General features: G+C 42.7%; 2 protein-coding genes and 1 pseudogene across 4 annotated transcripts; 2 read left to right on the forward strand and 1 right to left on the reverse strand.

Annotated features, from left to right (window-relative positions):
* The first annotated feature begins 198 nt into the window (after nucleotides 1–198).
* On the forward strand, nucleotides 199–5,447 carry LOC127327899 (putative disease resistance RPP13-like protein 1). Of its 3 annotated transcripts, none has more exons than XM_051354703.2 (4): nucleotides 199–505; nucleotides 1,334–4,839; nucleotides 5,010–5,091; nucleotides 5,212–5,446. In XM_051354703.2, exons 2-3 carry the CDS (start codon nucleotides 1,342–1,344, stop codon nucleotides 5,055–5,057), a joined length of 3,546 nt encoding a protein of 1,181 aa, XP_051210663.1. In that variant the 5' UTR covers nucleotides 199–505; nucleotides 1,334–1,341; the 3' UTR covers nucleotides 5,058–5,091; nucleotides 5,212–5,446. The 3 variants fall into 3 exon arrangements, with proteins under 3 accessions (XP_051210663.1, XP_051210664.1, XP_051210662.1); XM_051354704.2 differs by lacking the exon at nucleotides 199–505 and adding an exon at nucleotides 1,026–1,234 and having other exon boundaries at nucleotides 5,195–5,447; XM_051354702.2 differs by lacking the exon at nucleotides 199–505 and adding an exon at nucleotides 1,027–1,234.
* Nucleotides 5,448–5,886: 439 nt separating this feature from the next.
* LOC127328077 (receptor-like protein EIX2) lies at nucleotides 5,887–8,926 on the forward strand (annotated as a pseudogene).
* Nucleotides 8,927–9,606: 680 nt separating this feature from the next.
* On the reverse strand, nucleotides 9,607–14,352 carry LOC127327900 (V-type proton ATPase subunit C). The gene is made up of 10 exons (XM_051354705.2): nucleotides 14,114–14,352; nucleotides 13,951–14,019; nucleotides 13,616–13,843; nucleotides 12,638–12,705; nucleotides 12,365–12,506; nucleotides 11,946–12,062; nucleotides 11,630–11,755; nucleotides 10,430–10,513; nucleotides 10,168–10,247; nucleotides 9,607–10,080 (listed from the first exon to the last, which is right to left on the reverse strand). Exons 1-10 carry the CDS (start codon nucleotides 14,249–14,251, stop codon nucleotides 9,981–9,983), a joined length of 1,152 nt encoding a protein of 383 aa, XP_051210665.1. The 5' UTR covers nucleotides 14,252–14,352; the 3' UTR covers nucleotides 9,607–9,980.
* Between the last annotated feature and the right edge of the window lie 461 nt (nucleotides 14,353–14,813).

Genomic DNA, 14,813 nt, shown 5'->3' on the forward strand with positions numbered 1-14,813 from the left:
TATTTCAAACAAGGAAGCACTTGTCAAGTGCTATGTATAATCATAGTAGTTATCATAGATGACAAAGCAAGAGCTATCATGGAGGCCATTCAACGTTTTGGACTTTCTGAAATGTTGGATATATTAAATTAAAATGTGACATTTAATTTTAGTCATCCAAGGCTCCATTTTAGTCAAAGTCCACACAGCTGCCACTGCCATGCCCAACCACTTTCAACTCCCATCGTTTTCACTCGTCCTCTTGATACCCAGCTGCCACAACGAGCATTTCTCCACTCACACTGTTTGTCTTCCCATCAAGTTCACAGCCATGTCCACCTCATCTTTCTAACTTCTCCTTCGTAGCTTGCCATCGCCGAGCTGCCACCGACACCGCGAAGACCACTAGTAGTTAGCCGTCACATCCAAGCTAGGCTCCATTTTAGGCATCGGTGACTCCTCGCCTCTTCGGGAGCCTCCTCTGATCGTCAGTTTGGCTGAAAAAAATGTTCGATTAATCCAATAGGTACTTATTTAATTTCTCATCTAGTTTGATCTTGAAGCATGCCTCTGGCAGAATTACTTGTTGTACTTTTCACAATTGTTAATATATACCAACAATTCATAGTTTCTGTCAAGTCTCACCGATCTGAAGTAGCGACATTGATTTTGGGAGTTCTTTTTTAATGTTTAGTAGTTTTCTCCATTTGATTTTGCAAGCTATATATCTATGTCAGTTCCTTGATTTTTTTTATATTACACACATCAGTGATGATATGGGACCACTTATACAGAATCATTATTCCACGGTACCCTATTCCCTTGCAAGTTAAAGGAGCAAAAACTTCTATAGGTGTATTTTAAATCTCAAGATCATCTTCATCTGTCACAAGATGTTTTAGGTCTAACTATAGCCACATGTTTATATAAGATTACCTTAGTTGGTTGCGCCATTGGAGGATGGGGACAGAAGCATCATTGACTTTTCAAGCTACATATTAGAAAATATCCCTACTGTTGGATGATTCTCTAACTAAGGAATACCAACATGCATGCATCTAAACTTGCAAAAGAATTAATAGCGTGGTCCAGTGTACTAGCTCTTGGGGTTATATATAGTACTGCCTATTGAAAGATGACTTTTCTTCTATTATTTCACTCTCTCCCCCACACCAAGTGAGCACAATCATCTTTCTTCTCCAAATTGTGGCTGAAAGGCAAGATCACATCCATCTGCCCATAATTCTTGCCTTAGGTTTCTAACTTGAATTTTTTCATAATTTTTACATTTCTTCATAATTTCTTTGTTATTAACTTTATTCTTCTTCGGAATTGAATATCTTGCGATCTGCAGGAATCAAAATGGCCACTGAACTAGCTGTTACAGGATGGTTCTTATCGCCAATCATACGGGAGATGCAGGACACCGCTTTGGCCTACATAAGGGGGCAATTTAGTTGGAAGAAAGATCAGGAGAAGGACCTTGAACGCCTTGACACCACCCTTACAGAGATCCTGACCATTGTGGATGTCATCGAGAAGCGGGAGATTAAGGATGGAAACCAGAGGAGGCTGCTAGGCAAACTTAAAGACGCCATTTACAGCGCTGTTGATGTGCTAGACAGTTTCCAATACATGGTCCTCGAGTCCAAGGTTGACAGCCAATCTGCGGTGAGTTGTGTCACCTCATCATGTATTTACTTGGGTAAACGTTTGGTCGGTACCGACAATTTCAGGCGGAAGCTAGCAGATATTTTGGAGAAATTAGGTGAGGTCAAAACGACAGCAGATACATTATTGAGGGTCGTTAGTTTTGACAATGCTACTGCAAAGTTATTGCCGGTAACACGGCTGCGTGTAACTACTCCTTTGAAGGAAAATCACCATATATATGGTCGAAGAGATGAGCTAGATAATCTGAGAGATATGCTGTTTGAGATAAGTGACAGCAGTGCACCTGGACCCAGTAATGCACCTGTAGCACCTGGTGACTCAAGCATCCCTAATGTTATATCCATTGTAGGTGTTGGTGGGGTTGGGAAGACTAGCCTTGCACAGCTGGCATTCAGAGATGAACAAATACGCATGAACTTCAGTCTCAGAATGTGGGTTTCTGTATCTGATACTTATGATGAGATTAGATTAACAAGGGACATTTTGGAGTGTTCAACCGATGAAAATTATCATACTGTTACTGAATTTGATAAGTTGCATAATGCTATTCGTGAAAAGATAGGTGGGAAGAAGTTTCTTCTTATACTGGATGATGTTTGGTATGATGAGGACAGAACAAATTGGGAGAATAAATTACTGTGGAGCAAAGTCTTGTCTTGTTTAAATACTGGACTGGAAGGGTCCAAGATTTTGGTGACAACTCGAGCTGACAAAGCTTGCAGTATCCTAGATGCTAGGACACCCCCTTTACGTTTGGGAGGATTGGACACAGATGATTACTGGTTGCTATTCAGAAACTGTGCCTTTGGTGAGAAATATCCTGGACAATTTCCAGAACTTAAGGAAATAGGAGTACAGATTTGTCGCAGATTGAATGGTTTGCCTCTAGCAGCAAAGATAATCGGTCGCCTATTGAGTGCTGATTTTGATATCGGCCACTGGAAGAAAGTTCTGGAGAGTGATCTATCTGGTGATGTTATGAAGATTCTCAGATTGAGTTATCAACACTTACCTGTCCAACTGAAGCTATGCTTTAGCTTCTGCAGCCTTTTCCCAAAGGACTGGCTTTTTGATCTTAACAAGCTCACTGAAATGTGGATTGCACAGGGTTTTGTACAGAGGGAGGATCCATATGACACTGATTCCAATATTGAAGATGTAGCAAAGGGCTACTTCGATGAACTTGTGCAAAGATCATTCTTTGAACGCTCATTGTTTGGCCTTCCAACAGACTATGTCATGCATGATTTGATCAATGACCTGGCTCGTAATGTCTCCAAGGATGAGTATGTCAGGGTTGAAAATGATAAACAACAAAAGGAGATCTTACCAAACATTCGCCATCTATCGATATCAGCAAATTTTTTAGGTGCCATGAAAAAAACAGAATTGAGAAATTTGCGTACCTTGATTGTTTGGAAGAAAAGGTTTACTTGCTTAAAATTGTCCCTTCCAGATGATGTATTCAACAAGTCCAAGAGCATCCGTGTGCTGGATCTGAGCGGTTGTTGCCTGGATAGGCTGCCTACATCAGTGCAAGTTCTTAAACATCTGCGTTATTTCGCTTTTCGGGTTCCTGAGAGGCCATGGCAAACACCATTGATTCGGCTTTACCACCTGGAGGTCTTGGCCACAAGCGGACACTCCTGCCGGGAAAGTGAATGCGTCAACCTTCCTGCAACCATGAAGAGGAACCTTCTCAAATTAAGAAAAGCTTTCCTTTATAATATTTACGGTGCCACGATTTCTGGTTTCGGAGGACAAACTCATCTCCATGGCGTTGGGGAGTTCCACGTCAGGAAGGAGAGTGGCTACAAACTAAGTGAGCTGAAGGAGATGAAAAATATCATCGGACAGTTAAAAATTAGATCTCTCGAGAATGTTGAACGTCAGCAAGAGGCAATTAATGCCTGCCTAGACTGCAAAGAGCATATCAAATATTTGGAACTCGAGTGGAGCATCCATGCGAGGTCTTTAACTTGTGATCTTGATTATGATGTGCTTAGTGCCCTTAGACCTAACCCTGATCTTGATCGGCTGAAGATCATTGGATATAGGGGAGCAAGGTCACCCAATTGGTTTGAGACAAATTGGCTGACTGCATTGAGTTCTCTAGCTCTTGAGAACTGCATCAGTTGGGTACAATTGCCCCCTTTTGGTCAGCTTCCTCTGCTCAAGTATCTTCAACTAAGCGGCATGCATGCTGTCAAGCAGATAGGTCAAGAATTCTATGGGAATGGTTGCTTTCCAGTTTTGGAAGACATGGTATTTGATGGCATGCTCCAATTTGAAGGCTGGTCTGGAACCGAAGATGGGTCGTCTTTGCTTCCATGTCTTGAAAGACTACACATATCACGGTGTCCTAAGCTTCGAGAAATACCAAGCAGCTTCAGTGCAAAGCCAAGAGTTGAAGTTGAAATATCATCTGATTCCTCGCCAACTTCTTGTTTAATTGATTCACTGATTGCAACAGCTTCACGATTGATCTTTCTAGCTTGCTCCTACAGCTTCTTGAGTGACCTCAACACTGAGCAGCTCAACCATGTCGCTGAGCTGAACATGAAGAACTGTACAGACCCAATGCCAACTGGTGGATTTCACAGACTTGGCTCCCTTGAGGTGTTCAGGATCAGCAACTGTTCGACGTTACTATCATCAGTTAGTACAGAAGCGGTTGAGGACCAGCTGGAGACGTATCTACTTCCTCCGTCTCTTTGCCACATTGAAATATCTCAAAGCAATTTCCATCGCAACTTATTACCAAGGTATTTGCAAGGCCTAACTTGCCTCTCAACGTTGGTGCTCGAAAGTTGCCATTTGATGACCTCATTGTCATTTGCTTCTGGACCCCACCACCTCACAGCTCTGGAAACTATAACCATTAGAGGTTGCAATGAGCTTGCTTCATTGGATGGATTTAGAAATCATAGAGCTCTCCGGAAGTTAGTTGTTGCAGATTGTTACAATTTCTGCTCCTTGCCAACCGACTTGAATATAGTGGGATCTCTTGAGGAGTTAGTCATATGTGGGTGTCCAATGATGAGGTTTCTCCCCCAAGATGGCCTGCCCACTTCTGTGCAGACCATTTTGTTATCAAGCTGCCATCCAGAGCTTGAGAGCCAGCTTCAAAGGAAGGAAGGTGCTGAATGGAACAAGATTCTGCATATCCCAAAGAAGAAATTTGAGGTGTTTATATGCTGCTCTCATTCTTCACTTACATTGGATTCTGATTCATTGTGTTGTTCATCTTGTTATTACAATAATTGACAAAGTTAAATCATGTTTCTCATTGCAACCAAGTCAATGAGTACAATGTTATGTGCCTTTTACTTATGTATATTTTGGCATCTTGTCAGGTAGAGCTGATTGATTTGTTGACTCTATTTCCGGCCAATTCTTTGTGAAGATGTTATTTTATGAGTTCTCCGACTAAATAAGGTATTTTCTTCCTTAAACCACCGTGATACATTTGGGTTTAGTCGAACCAACCAGATAACAGCTTGCGTCTTTGCTCCTGGGTTGTATGCTGACATGTGTAAAGCTTTTGCTCTGTTCCAGGATTGCCAACTCGTGAATGTTAAGTAAAGGAAATCCAGCAAGATGGCCAGAAGATGATTTTTCTGAAGCGGATTTTCTTCTAGGATTAATTATTTGTTCTATGGCGGGCACTTGGATGGTATTTTGTGGTGGTGGTATGCTTATTTTGGGCTACTCGACAAGCTATATGTCAGGTTGTATGTCATTTCTGTCTTTACCTGGAGGGAAGTGGTTCAGGAACATGGGTGTAAATTAAGCAAGCACATAGTGTGGTAAGTGGTAACCATATAAAGATGTTGTTATATTGTATCTACATGCTATTTAGTGCCTAGATATATTTAAATTAAAAAAATCTCCGACATGTTTCATGGGACGGGAGAAGTACTACTAACTCGATGAATGCAATTGCTTTTTTTTTTTAAACCCGATGAATGCAATTGCTAGCTCGACATGCATGTGGGAGTGAGTGTGCAAGGTGCCAAGAGAGTACCTCCGAAGGACCAAACCGTTCATCCACAAAATTGAACATGGCAACAGGCATGTTTAGGTCATCCGGCCGTGATCTGCGCGTGCTAGCTAGTCTCTTCCCAGTCAACAGATTTTTCTCCTTTTGATAGTGGATTCGGCAGAAGAAACCTGACCGTGTTATCCTCTATAGCCCCCTCCATGCGCAGCTTGCTAACCCATCACAACGCCATGGCCGCACCGTGCTTCCTCGTCCTAGTCGTCCTAGCAGCTACAGCCTCCTCCTCCAGGAGTGCTATAGCTCTTAATGATGATCCATCATCAATCAGCTCGAATTCAGTGCCACCCGCCAACCGGAGCTGCTTCCCGGCCGAGAGGACTGCGCTGCTGGCCTTCAAGGCCGGCATCACAAGCGATCCACAAAATCTCCTCATCTCGTGGCAGCAAGGACACCATGACTACTGCCGGTGGGGCGGCGTCACCTGCAGCAGCCGGACAGGCCATATCATCAAACTCGACCTCCGCAACCGTTCCCCAACAGAGGATGAATTGTTTGGTCTCGAGGACTCTCAGGGTCACTCGTTGCATGGAGAGGTATCATCTTCGCTTCTTGCTCTCCGACGTAGTTTGAGGTATCTAGACCTGAGCGGGAATACTTTTCTTGGAGGTGCAATGCCTATGCCACGATTTCTGGGCTCTCTTCATAGTTTAACGTATCTCAACCTCTCCTACATGGGTTTCCATGGTCTAGTGCCTCCTCAGCTAGGCAACCTCTCCAACCTGGTACTACTTGACATCCACAATGATATTACCTACAAGAGTCTATACTCAAAGGATATATCTTGGTTAGCGCGTCTCCACTCGCTAGAGCATCTCAACATGGCTGCCATCAACCTCAGCGGAGTCGTTGACTGGGCACTTCCGGTCGATGCTCTTCCCAATTTGGTTGTATTAATTCTCAGGTCATGTGGTATTAATATGATTAATGCTCCATCAACACTTGTGCAACACAACCTTACAGTTCTCGAGGAGCTTGACCTTTCCTATAACTCTTTGAACATCCCAGCTACATCCGGTTGGTTCTGGGATGTAACTAGCCTCAAGAGCTTAAGCTTAATGTCTTGTGGATTATCAGGCATATTTCCTGACGAGTTGGGAAACTTAACCTTGTTAGAGACCTTTGACATTTCATTTAACAACATCAAGGGAATGATACCAGGAACAATGCAAAATATGTGTGATTTGAGGACGCTTGATCTTAGCGGCAACAACATCGGTGAGGACATAACAAACTTGATAGATAAGATACCCAATTGTTCCTGGAAGAATTTGCATGAGCTGAGTCTGATGAGTACAAACATCACTGGCACAACATTACAATATCTGGCAAATCTTACTAGTTTAAGCATTCTTGATGTTAGTAACAACCAGTTGAGCTGTTCAGTTCCCGTGGAGATTGGCATACTTAAAAATTTGACTGAGTTATACCTTGGATTGAACAACTTGAGTGGTGTGATATCAGAAGATCTTTTTGTTGGTTTGGTGAATTTGAAGACCATTGACTTATCTCATACTAATCTAGAACTCATTACCGACTCGCATTGGGTACCTGCGTTCAACTTGGATTATGCATGGTTTGCATCTTGTCATCTAGGCCCCGAGTTTCCTAATTGGCTTCGATGGCAGAAGAGCACTATCCATCTTGATATTTCAAACACGAGTCTAGTTGGTAGGATTCCAGATTGGTTTTGGACTAGCTTTTCTAATGCTAGAGTTTTGGAAATATCTTATCTTCGATGGCAGCGGTGAGCTACCACTCAATTTAGAGTTCATGTCAGTACTTGCAATTTCAGTGCATTCAAATCTATTGACTGGTTTGATACCCAGGTTACCAAGAAAAATTGTGTTACTGGACATATCTAGAAACTCTTTAAATGGGTTTGCATCAAATTTCCGAGCTCCAGGTCTGCAGGTTGCAATTATGTTTTCTAATTCTATAACTGGGACCATTCCGACGTCAATTTGTCAAATGCGAAATCTGCGGGTCTTAGATCTTTCAAACAATATGCTTTCAGGAGAACTTCCTGATTGTGGTGTAAAAGAGCTTAAACAACGGAACCCTTATATCGACAACTCTTCAAGAGTCAATTCAATGAGTTCTTTTAGTTTGCAGATCACAACTATCCTTCTGAGTAACAACAGTCTTTCAAGTGGATTTCCTTTGGTCATGCAACAGTGCCAAAATCTTATGTTTCTTGATCTAAGTCGAAACAAATTCACCGGAGAGTTACCTGAATGGATTAGTACAGCCATGCCTAGTTTGGTTATACTACTGTTAAGACCGAACAACTTTTCTGGTAACATTCCAGCTGAATTAATGGAACTTCCCGCTGCTCGCATTTTAGATCTATCCAATAATAACTTCTCTGGGGTCATACCGAACTATCTAGAAAACTTGAAAGCTTTGAATGACGGTTCTGGTGATGATTATGTGAATCCTTTTGGAGAATGGTACAATGAAAATTATTTTCCCTATGATATGGGAATGTCAGATGATAGCTTCTCGGTGGTGATAAAAGGGCAAGTGCTTCAGTACAGACAGAATACTCTATATTTAATGAGCATTGATTTATCTTCCAACCATTTAACTGGAGAAATTCCAGTGCAACTAGGATCCCTTATCGGTCTCATAAATTTAAATCTATCATCAAACTTATTGACTGGAAATATCCCATATCAGATCGGCAACCTTCGATCACTTGAGTCTTTTGACCTCTCAAAGAACGCACTTGAAGGTGGAATTCCTCAGTGCTTATCAAACTTGACATACTTGAGCTATCTAAACTTGTCATTCAACAACTTGTCTGGAAAAATACCCTCGGGACATCAACTTGACGTCCTCAAGACAGATGATCCAGCTTCTATGTACATCGGTAATCCCGGTCTTTGTGGACATCCAGTTCCAAGGCAATGCCTTGGTCGTCTCGCAGATCCGCTGGCTAACTGTGATTCAGCAATATGGTCTGGAGGTGTTTTGTCTCAAATGGATTTCCTTCTAGGATCAATTGTTGGTTTTGTGGCAGGCACCTGGATGGTATTTTGTGGACTTCTGTTCATGAAGAGGTGGAGGTATGCTTATTTGGGGCTACTCGACCAGCTATATGACTGGTTGTATGTTATTTTCGTTGTTACTTGGCAGAAACGGTTCAGAAACGACACAGGCAAAAAGTAAGCATACCTTCATACGAAGATGCTGCTGCTCGAATAAAGGGGATGAAAATTTTATTCCTATATTGTATATATTGTTTAACACTTTTTCATTAAGAATATTAGTCCACCCGTGGTAGCTGTGTATGCCTCATGGTTTCCTCTCCCGTAACGTAAATATATCATGTTTATTCCGTACTCCTTGTGGAATATTATTTGTAATCGTTTGGATTACTTATGTGAAAGTGAAACCACGCACCTTTATGGCTGCTTCGGATCATCAGATGTATGATATGAACTAATTTTGCTATGGTGTGTTACTTTCGGTGGAATGGATTTTCATGTTTTATAACTCGTCCAGTATTTTTTGAAGCGAATTGAATTTGCAACTGCTACTCTGAATCTCATTTCTGCACTCCGTGATTTAACAACAGTCCTTCACCATTGAGAGTAGCACTAATATGTGTCACTAAATCATGACGAAAAGGGCTGCAAATGCACGCCCCTTGTGTGCGAGCATCATTGCTTTTCGCACCATAATCCTATTGTCACCCGACAATTCAGGCCATCTGATGCAGCATAGCTTCAAATAGACACCATTGATGCCTTTTCTTGCCCACCTGATGCCTCTAAGCCTCTTAGATTCTAACCGACAACCGTGTCATCTTGTCCGTGCACCCCTTAGATGTTAATCTGACCAAGCAACAATACATGTATTTACAGCCAACAGAGGTACACATGAAGTCACATAAAAGCCCCGCGATGAACTGGGTTATTCAACATAATTTATTATGAACCTGGTAAATCAAAGTTACAAGAATGTAGTATCCACAAGTGCTTCCAAGGTCCAATAATACAATACTGCACAAAACCTAGCAGTTGCAGTACTGCAGGATGGATAAAAAAAAGGTCCACTTTGTGCGAGGAAATGTTTCAGGTTCTTCTTCAGGAATCTACATTATTGATCGGCTCATCTCCTACAGAACAGTACAAACCGATAGACCAAGAAAGAATCGACGCATTACAAATAATATACACTGAACCATCCGATGGTTTTAGGATTATACTCAAAAAGGTAATATAGTTGCTCGAACCCAATTGCAAAGAAAACGCTGCGCTCAGACAAAGTTTATGGTGAAGGAGACATAAGGGTGGGACTCTGTCTCGCCTCCGAGACCAGCAGCGATACCCACGTCATCTTCAGATCTCCAGTAGCTACTGTAATTCGAATGTTCAGTTAGCCAAAAAGATGAGCCAGCTGCGACTAACAACACCTATAGGCCGTGGCCCAAACAAGGAATGTACCTATTGGCATTGCCGCAGAGCCCATCCAAGATGCTCCGTACTTTCTTCTCACTCTTTGTAGATGGTGCTAGAACAACAGACTGGTGCAAACACAACGGGAATATTTATAGATCAGCCATGATAGTATAAAATTGACTATCGGAATACAGCAAGGGCCATTACAATGAACTCTGCAGTTGTCTATTTCAAATGCTACATGCACATTTACAGAACACATGTGAAAGTATAAAATTGGCTATCAAATAACAGCAAGGGAAATTACCAGGAACCGAGCAGGCAGACCATATCTCAGAATACTCTCTACAAAGACACGAACAGCACAGAAATGCATCCAGGAACTGAATACCTAGAAACATAGTAGAGTAAAAGCAGTTACAACTCAGGAACCATGAGAACAAGTATTTACGATAAAAGGACAACAAACCTAGCAAACCCAATATTTTAGTCATTTTTCTGAAATAACTATCATCAATCATGTGATATAGCATTATATCTACTAGGCTTTCATCAGTTAACTTCTGCCATGATGAAAATTAGAAGTAGCACTGCTATATGTAGACAAATGACAGGACCATAGTTTTCCAGTTCTCCATCTAGCACTGCTATATGCAGACGAATAACAGCACCATAAATTTCCAGTTCTCCATTGATAGAGAAGCGCAGCAGTTTCTCTGATTACTATTATGTTATGAGAACAGGCTGTGATGTTCCGCGGAGCTTAAGGAACAACAGCCATCAATTGTGGCTTTAATTAACTATCACAGATCAGAAAACAAAGTGGCCAATCTGCTGGGCAAGTTACCACCATATGGATTTCGCCCTAACAAAGATGCTCTTTTGAGACAATAACAGCATTAACAAAAATAACCCCCAGTATGCCAGTAGGGATGGCAAATTTACCCACACGTACGGATACCTGCGGGTACCCTACCCGCATGGGCAGGGTATGGGTACACTTTTACACCCATGGGTACTACCCATACCCTACCCTTTAAGTCATGAGTAGGCACGGGTATAGCCTCATACCCACAGGTATGCCCATACCCTACCCGTTTATTGTCAAAACATTACATAATATAAGAGATAAGAGTGAATACCCTACCTGTTGCTCTTAACACCCTCATTCAAAATTATAATTAAGAGAAAACTACCAAAGCGGCAACTATGTAAGGCTGGCAGATGTTAGCAAGCACTATGAAAATAGAATTTCAGATTCAGCATAGTTTGGTCACACCTCAATCTGACCTTCAGACTACCATCGAAGCAGATGAAGAAATTCAAAACTTTACAGGCTTGCAATTTAACTTGAGAAGAATTCAGAAAGTTGTAAAAATGAAGAATCGAACGGGTTGTTTCTACAGTGTCTTTTGCAAACATGGATGAACTCAGCACCTGTGGTTTGTTCACCTTATGGCTTCATCATTGACAATATTATGACATATATACCGCAAAAGACATGTACCTCGCTGTAGCTGGCATAGCACCATTGCAAGAGAGAGGTCCTCATAAGTTCCTGGTCTTGGAGCAGCTTCTCCAGCTCTTGTTTCTGACTTTCCTGTGCTTCAGGACTATACTCAAAATCACGGATCTGGAATCCAGTATGAAACATATGTTAGTGGGGAAAAAATTACGAAAGAGTGATAGGCAGCAACTAACAAGATTTTTTTTCCCAAGCTATTTGGAGCTATATCGAGGGCTGCATGGAGTACTGCCACCTTTCCAAATTAAGGTTATGTGTAAGCAAAGGTTCAAAAAAACGTTCAGAGCAACAAACTTACTTGGAAACCTTTCTCACGAGCATGGACCTTAAAGTTGTCAACAACCTTAGCAAATAATGTGACAGTGTAGAGAGCATACTCGTTGTCCTCATAAAGCTTTTTTGATGATCTCGGAACCTATAAATCAATAATTAGCTCTGATGAAAGAATTGACTGAATACGATCACAAATTTGGATAACTTGAAGTGGAAAAAAATGAAGCTCCTCATAAGGTCAGAGTAAAATAGCATCCAAGTAAAGGAGTTGCAAGTCAAATGAATCTGGAATTTAATAACATTATTGGTTTTAAATTAAAAGCCACAGGTAGAATATCCAATTTATGAAAGGAAACACGACATGAAAATAGTTCAAACGATGGTTTATCACTGACACTATCATTATTCAAACTTCAAAGGCATACTCAGAATTTCTTAACTTACCACAAATGTATCAAGTGACTCATAGCTTGCTAGCCAGTCCTTTTGAGAATATTTAGGGACAATAGAAAGGAGTGTCACTAGATGTTCCGTAGTGACCATGTCCTCTGGCTTTATCAGGTTGGAAAGATCCCGGACTGCTAAACTGCCATACAAGAACAAATCGATTGGCATTGGACTCAGGAGCAACAGATAGTGCTGCATACATGATATACTACTAGTTTCAAGCATGTCCACCTAGAGCTAGTCACAAGGTATGGTGAGATCATAATTTACCTTCCAGTTTGCTTTCTGTTGATTGCACCGAGCTGGCTCTTAACGTTACTGTACTCCGCAACTCTGACCTGGAGAAGAGCGTATTCAGTCTATTTGTAAATACAACATCCACCCAGATCAATTATCTCATCTATTACAAAATAAAATAAAGTTTTATGACTGTGACCAAAAGGTAACACTTCTGACGAGGGCTGGGGACAAATCACAGGCTCATCGACATGGTACTTTATTTATAGTTACTTCGAGTTATCCCTTTTCCCTTCAATTTATATGGTAACATTGCTGATAGTTGGGCACAAATCACACGCATAACATTTCTGATATTTTCTCTTTACAAAAAATAGACAGAATGTTTCCGCAGCAGTTTGCATCGTGAACATTATGCGGAAACTCAATGCTAGAAAAGGAACCAACAAATGGAATAATCAAGAAACTAGCTGTGCGAATAGCTACATAGAGGGAACCAAACAGAGGAAGACAAAATGACGAAGTAAGCCACAGCCAAAATCTACCAGCTTGAATAGCACATTCAGGGTTAGTAAATTTAATTGTTAACAGACACTGTCCAAAGTACAGTGCCCACAGAGCCTAGCTGATTTACGACCACATTTTTAGTATTAGACTGCTGTGGTCAATGTTCCAAAATCTTACATGCAGAAATGTTTCCTCCAGAGACTGCGAAAAAAGAAACTAACAAAGAGACAGAAGCAGAGTGGTCATCATTCGTCACCTCCATGTCTTGCTCGTCTTGGCAAATAGCTAGCTAGAGGGGAACCAACCCGACAAAGAGAAAATAACAGAGTAAACTACATCCAAACCAACAGTCCAAAATACAATACTCTGGCTAATTAGCGATCAAATGCATGAAGCGTTGTGCTAAGCTGCCCTTGCCAACGTTCCGAAATATCACTAGCAGCAGCAATGCGAGAAAAATGATGATGAAGAGACAGAGGCAGAGTGGTGATGATCATGGTTTACCTTCATGTCGTCCTCGATCTTGGCGACCTGCGACTGGATGCTTGCGACGGTCTCCTTGAGCGGCGCGTTGACGGGGTACTTGCCCTCGTCCCATACGAACCTGGTGAGGTAGGAGTCGACGGGGACGCCGTCGACGGTGAGCGTGCCGCTCTCTACCCCGCCCGCGCGCTCCAGGTCCTCGATCTGCCTCCGGATCTTGTGCGACACCCCCTCGATGAAGATGTTGGACTGCACGCGCGCGCGCCGACAGGGTGACAAGGGACCGATCGCGTCAGATCAGGGAGGCCGTGAGGAGATCGGGTGGGTCGAGCGGGTGGTGGGGATCGGGATTGTACCTTGACGAGGTCGTCGCTGAGGGCGAGCAGCGAGTCGAGCGTGCCGGGGCGGAGATCCGGGACGGTGAACTGCACGCACGCGCGGGTGGAGAGTCAGGCGACGCGAGAAGGAGGCCGAGGCGGGCGGCGATCGGAGAAGGGAGAGAGAGGATATGGGGCTTACGCGGTAGAGCGGGGTGTCGAAGGAGTGGCGGGAGATGGAGTCCTGGAGGCGGCCCCAGAGCGCGGTCTTGGCGGCGGCGATGGAGCTGCCGTCGGCGGACTGCACGGGCAGGGCGGCGATCCAGTACCGCGTCGCCATGGTCGCCGGCGAGGTCGTGGGGCGGCGGCGGCGGCGGCAGAGAGCTGAGGTTCGGCGAGGTCGATTGGATTTCGATCTCCTCTTCTTCTTCTTGTTGGAGATGGATGAATGGATCGGGAAGAAGACAACGACGACGTGGCCACGTGGACACGCCCACACTCGGGACGTGGGTGGGGCCCGCCTGTCTGTCACCAGCTCTTCTCCCTGTACAGACGGATTTACAATTTTTCTAGTACATAAAAATGGTTTTTATCTATTTTTGCGGGAATAATAAAAATAAAAAAAAGGTTTAGCATAGAGCTAATGATACCACACAAGTATTTCGACCCAACATTCACTTGAGCCCATGTGGTCCGAAAGTTTCAAAAAATTAGTGTAGTCACCGATGTACAAACAACATGTGAATCATGAGTGCAAAATATCTTGAATTCTAGGCATACAAAAATAACAAACCAGCCTACCTTTTGAAGCTTTTTCACCACACCGATATATGCATTTCCTGTCTATAAAAGAATATCGAAATTTGGATGTATCTAGTGGCGGATCCCACGTCACGCTAAGA

This window comes from Lolium perenne, chromosome 1 (genome assembly GCF_019359855.2).
Source record: "Lolium perenne isolate Kyuss_39 chromosome 1, Kyuss_2.0, whole genome shotgun sequence".
NCBI classification, from domain to species: domain Eukaryota; kingdom Viridiplantae; phylum Streptophyta; class Magnoliopsida; order Poales; family Poaceae; genus Lolium; species Lolium perenne.

Bases quoted from the DNA above. Each gene is read 5' to 3' on its own strand.
- LOC127327900 (XM_051354705.2), bottom strand. From the start codon at position 14,251: ATGGCGACGCGGTACTGGATCGCCGCCCTGCCCGTGCAGTCCGCCGAC. The intron at 12,706-13,615 runs GTAAACCATGAT...GCTCTTCTCCAG, and splicing joins AGATCGAGGACGACATGAAG to GTCAGAGTTGCGGAGTACAG. The intron at 10,081-10,167 runs GTACATTCCTTG...TTCGAATTACAG, and splicing joins CTCTGCGGCAATGCCAATAG to TAGCTACTGGAGATCTGAAG.
- LOC127327899 (XM_051354703.2), top strand. From the start codon at position 1,342: ATGGCCACTGAACTAGCTGTTACAGGATGGTTCTTATCGCCAATCATA. The intron at 4,840-5,009 runs GTGTTTATATGC...GCATCTTGTCAG, and splicing joins TCCCAAAGAAGAAATTTGAG to GTAGAGCTGATTGATTTGTT.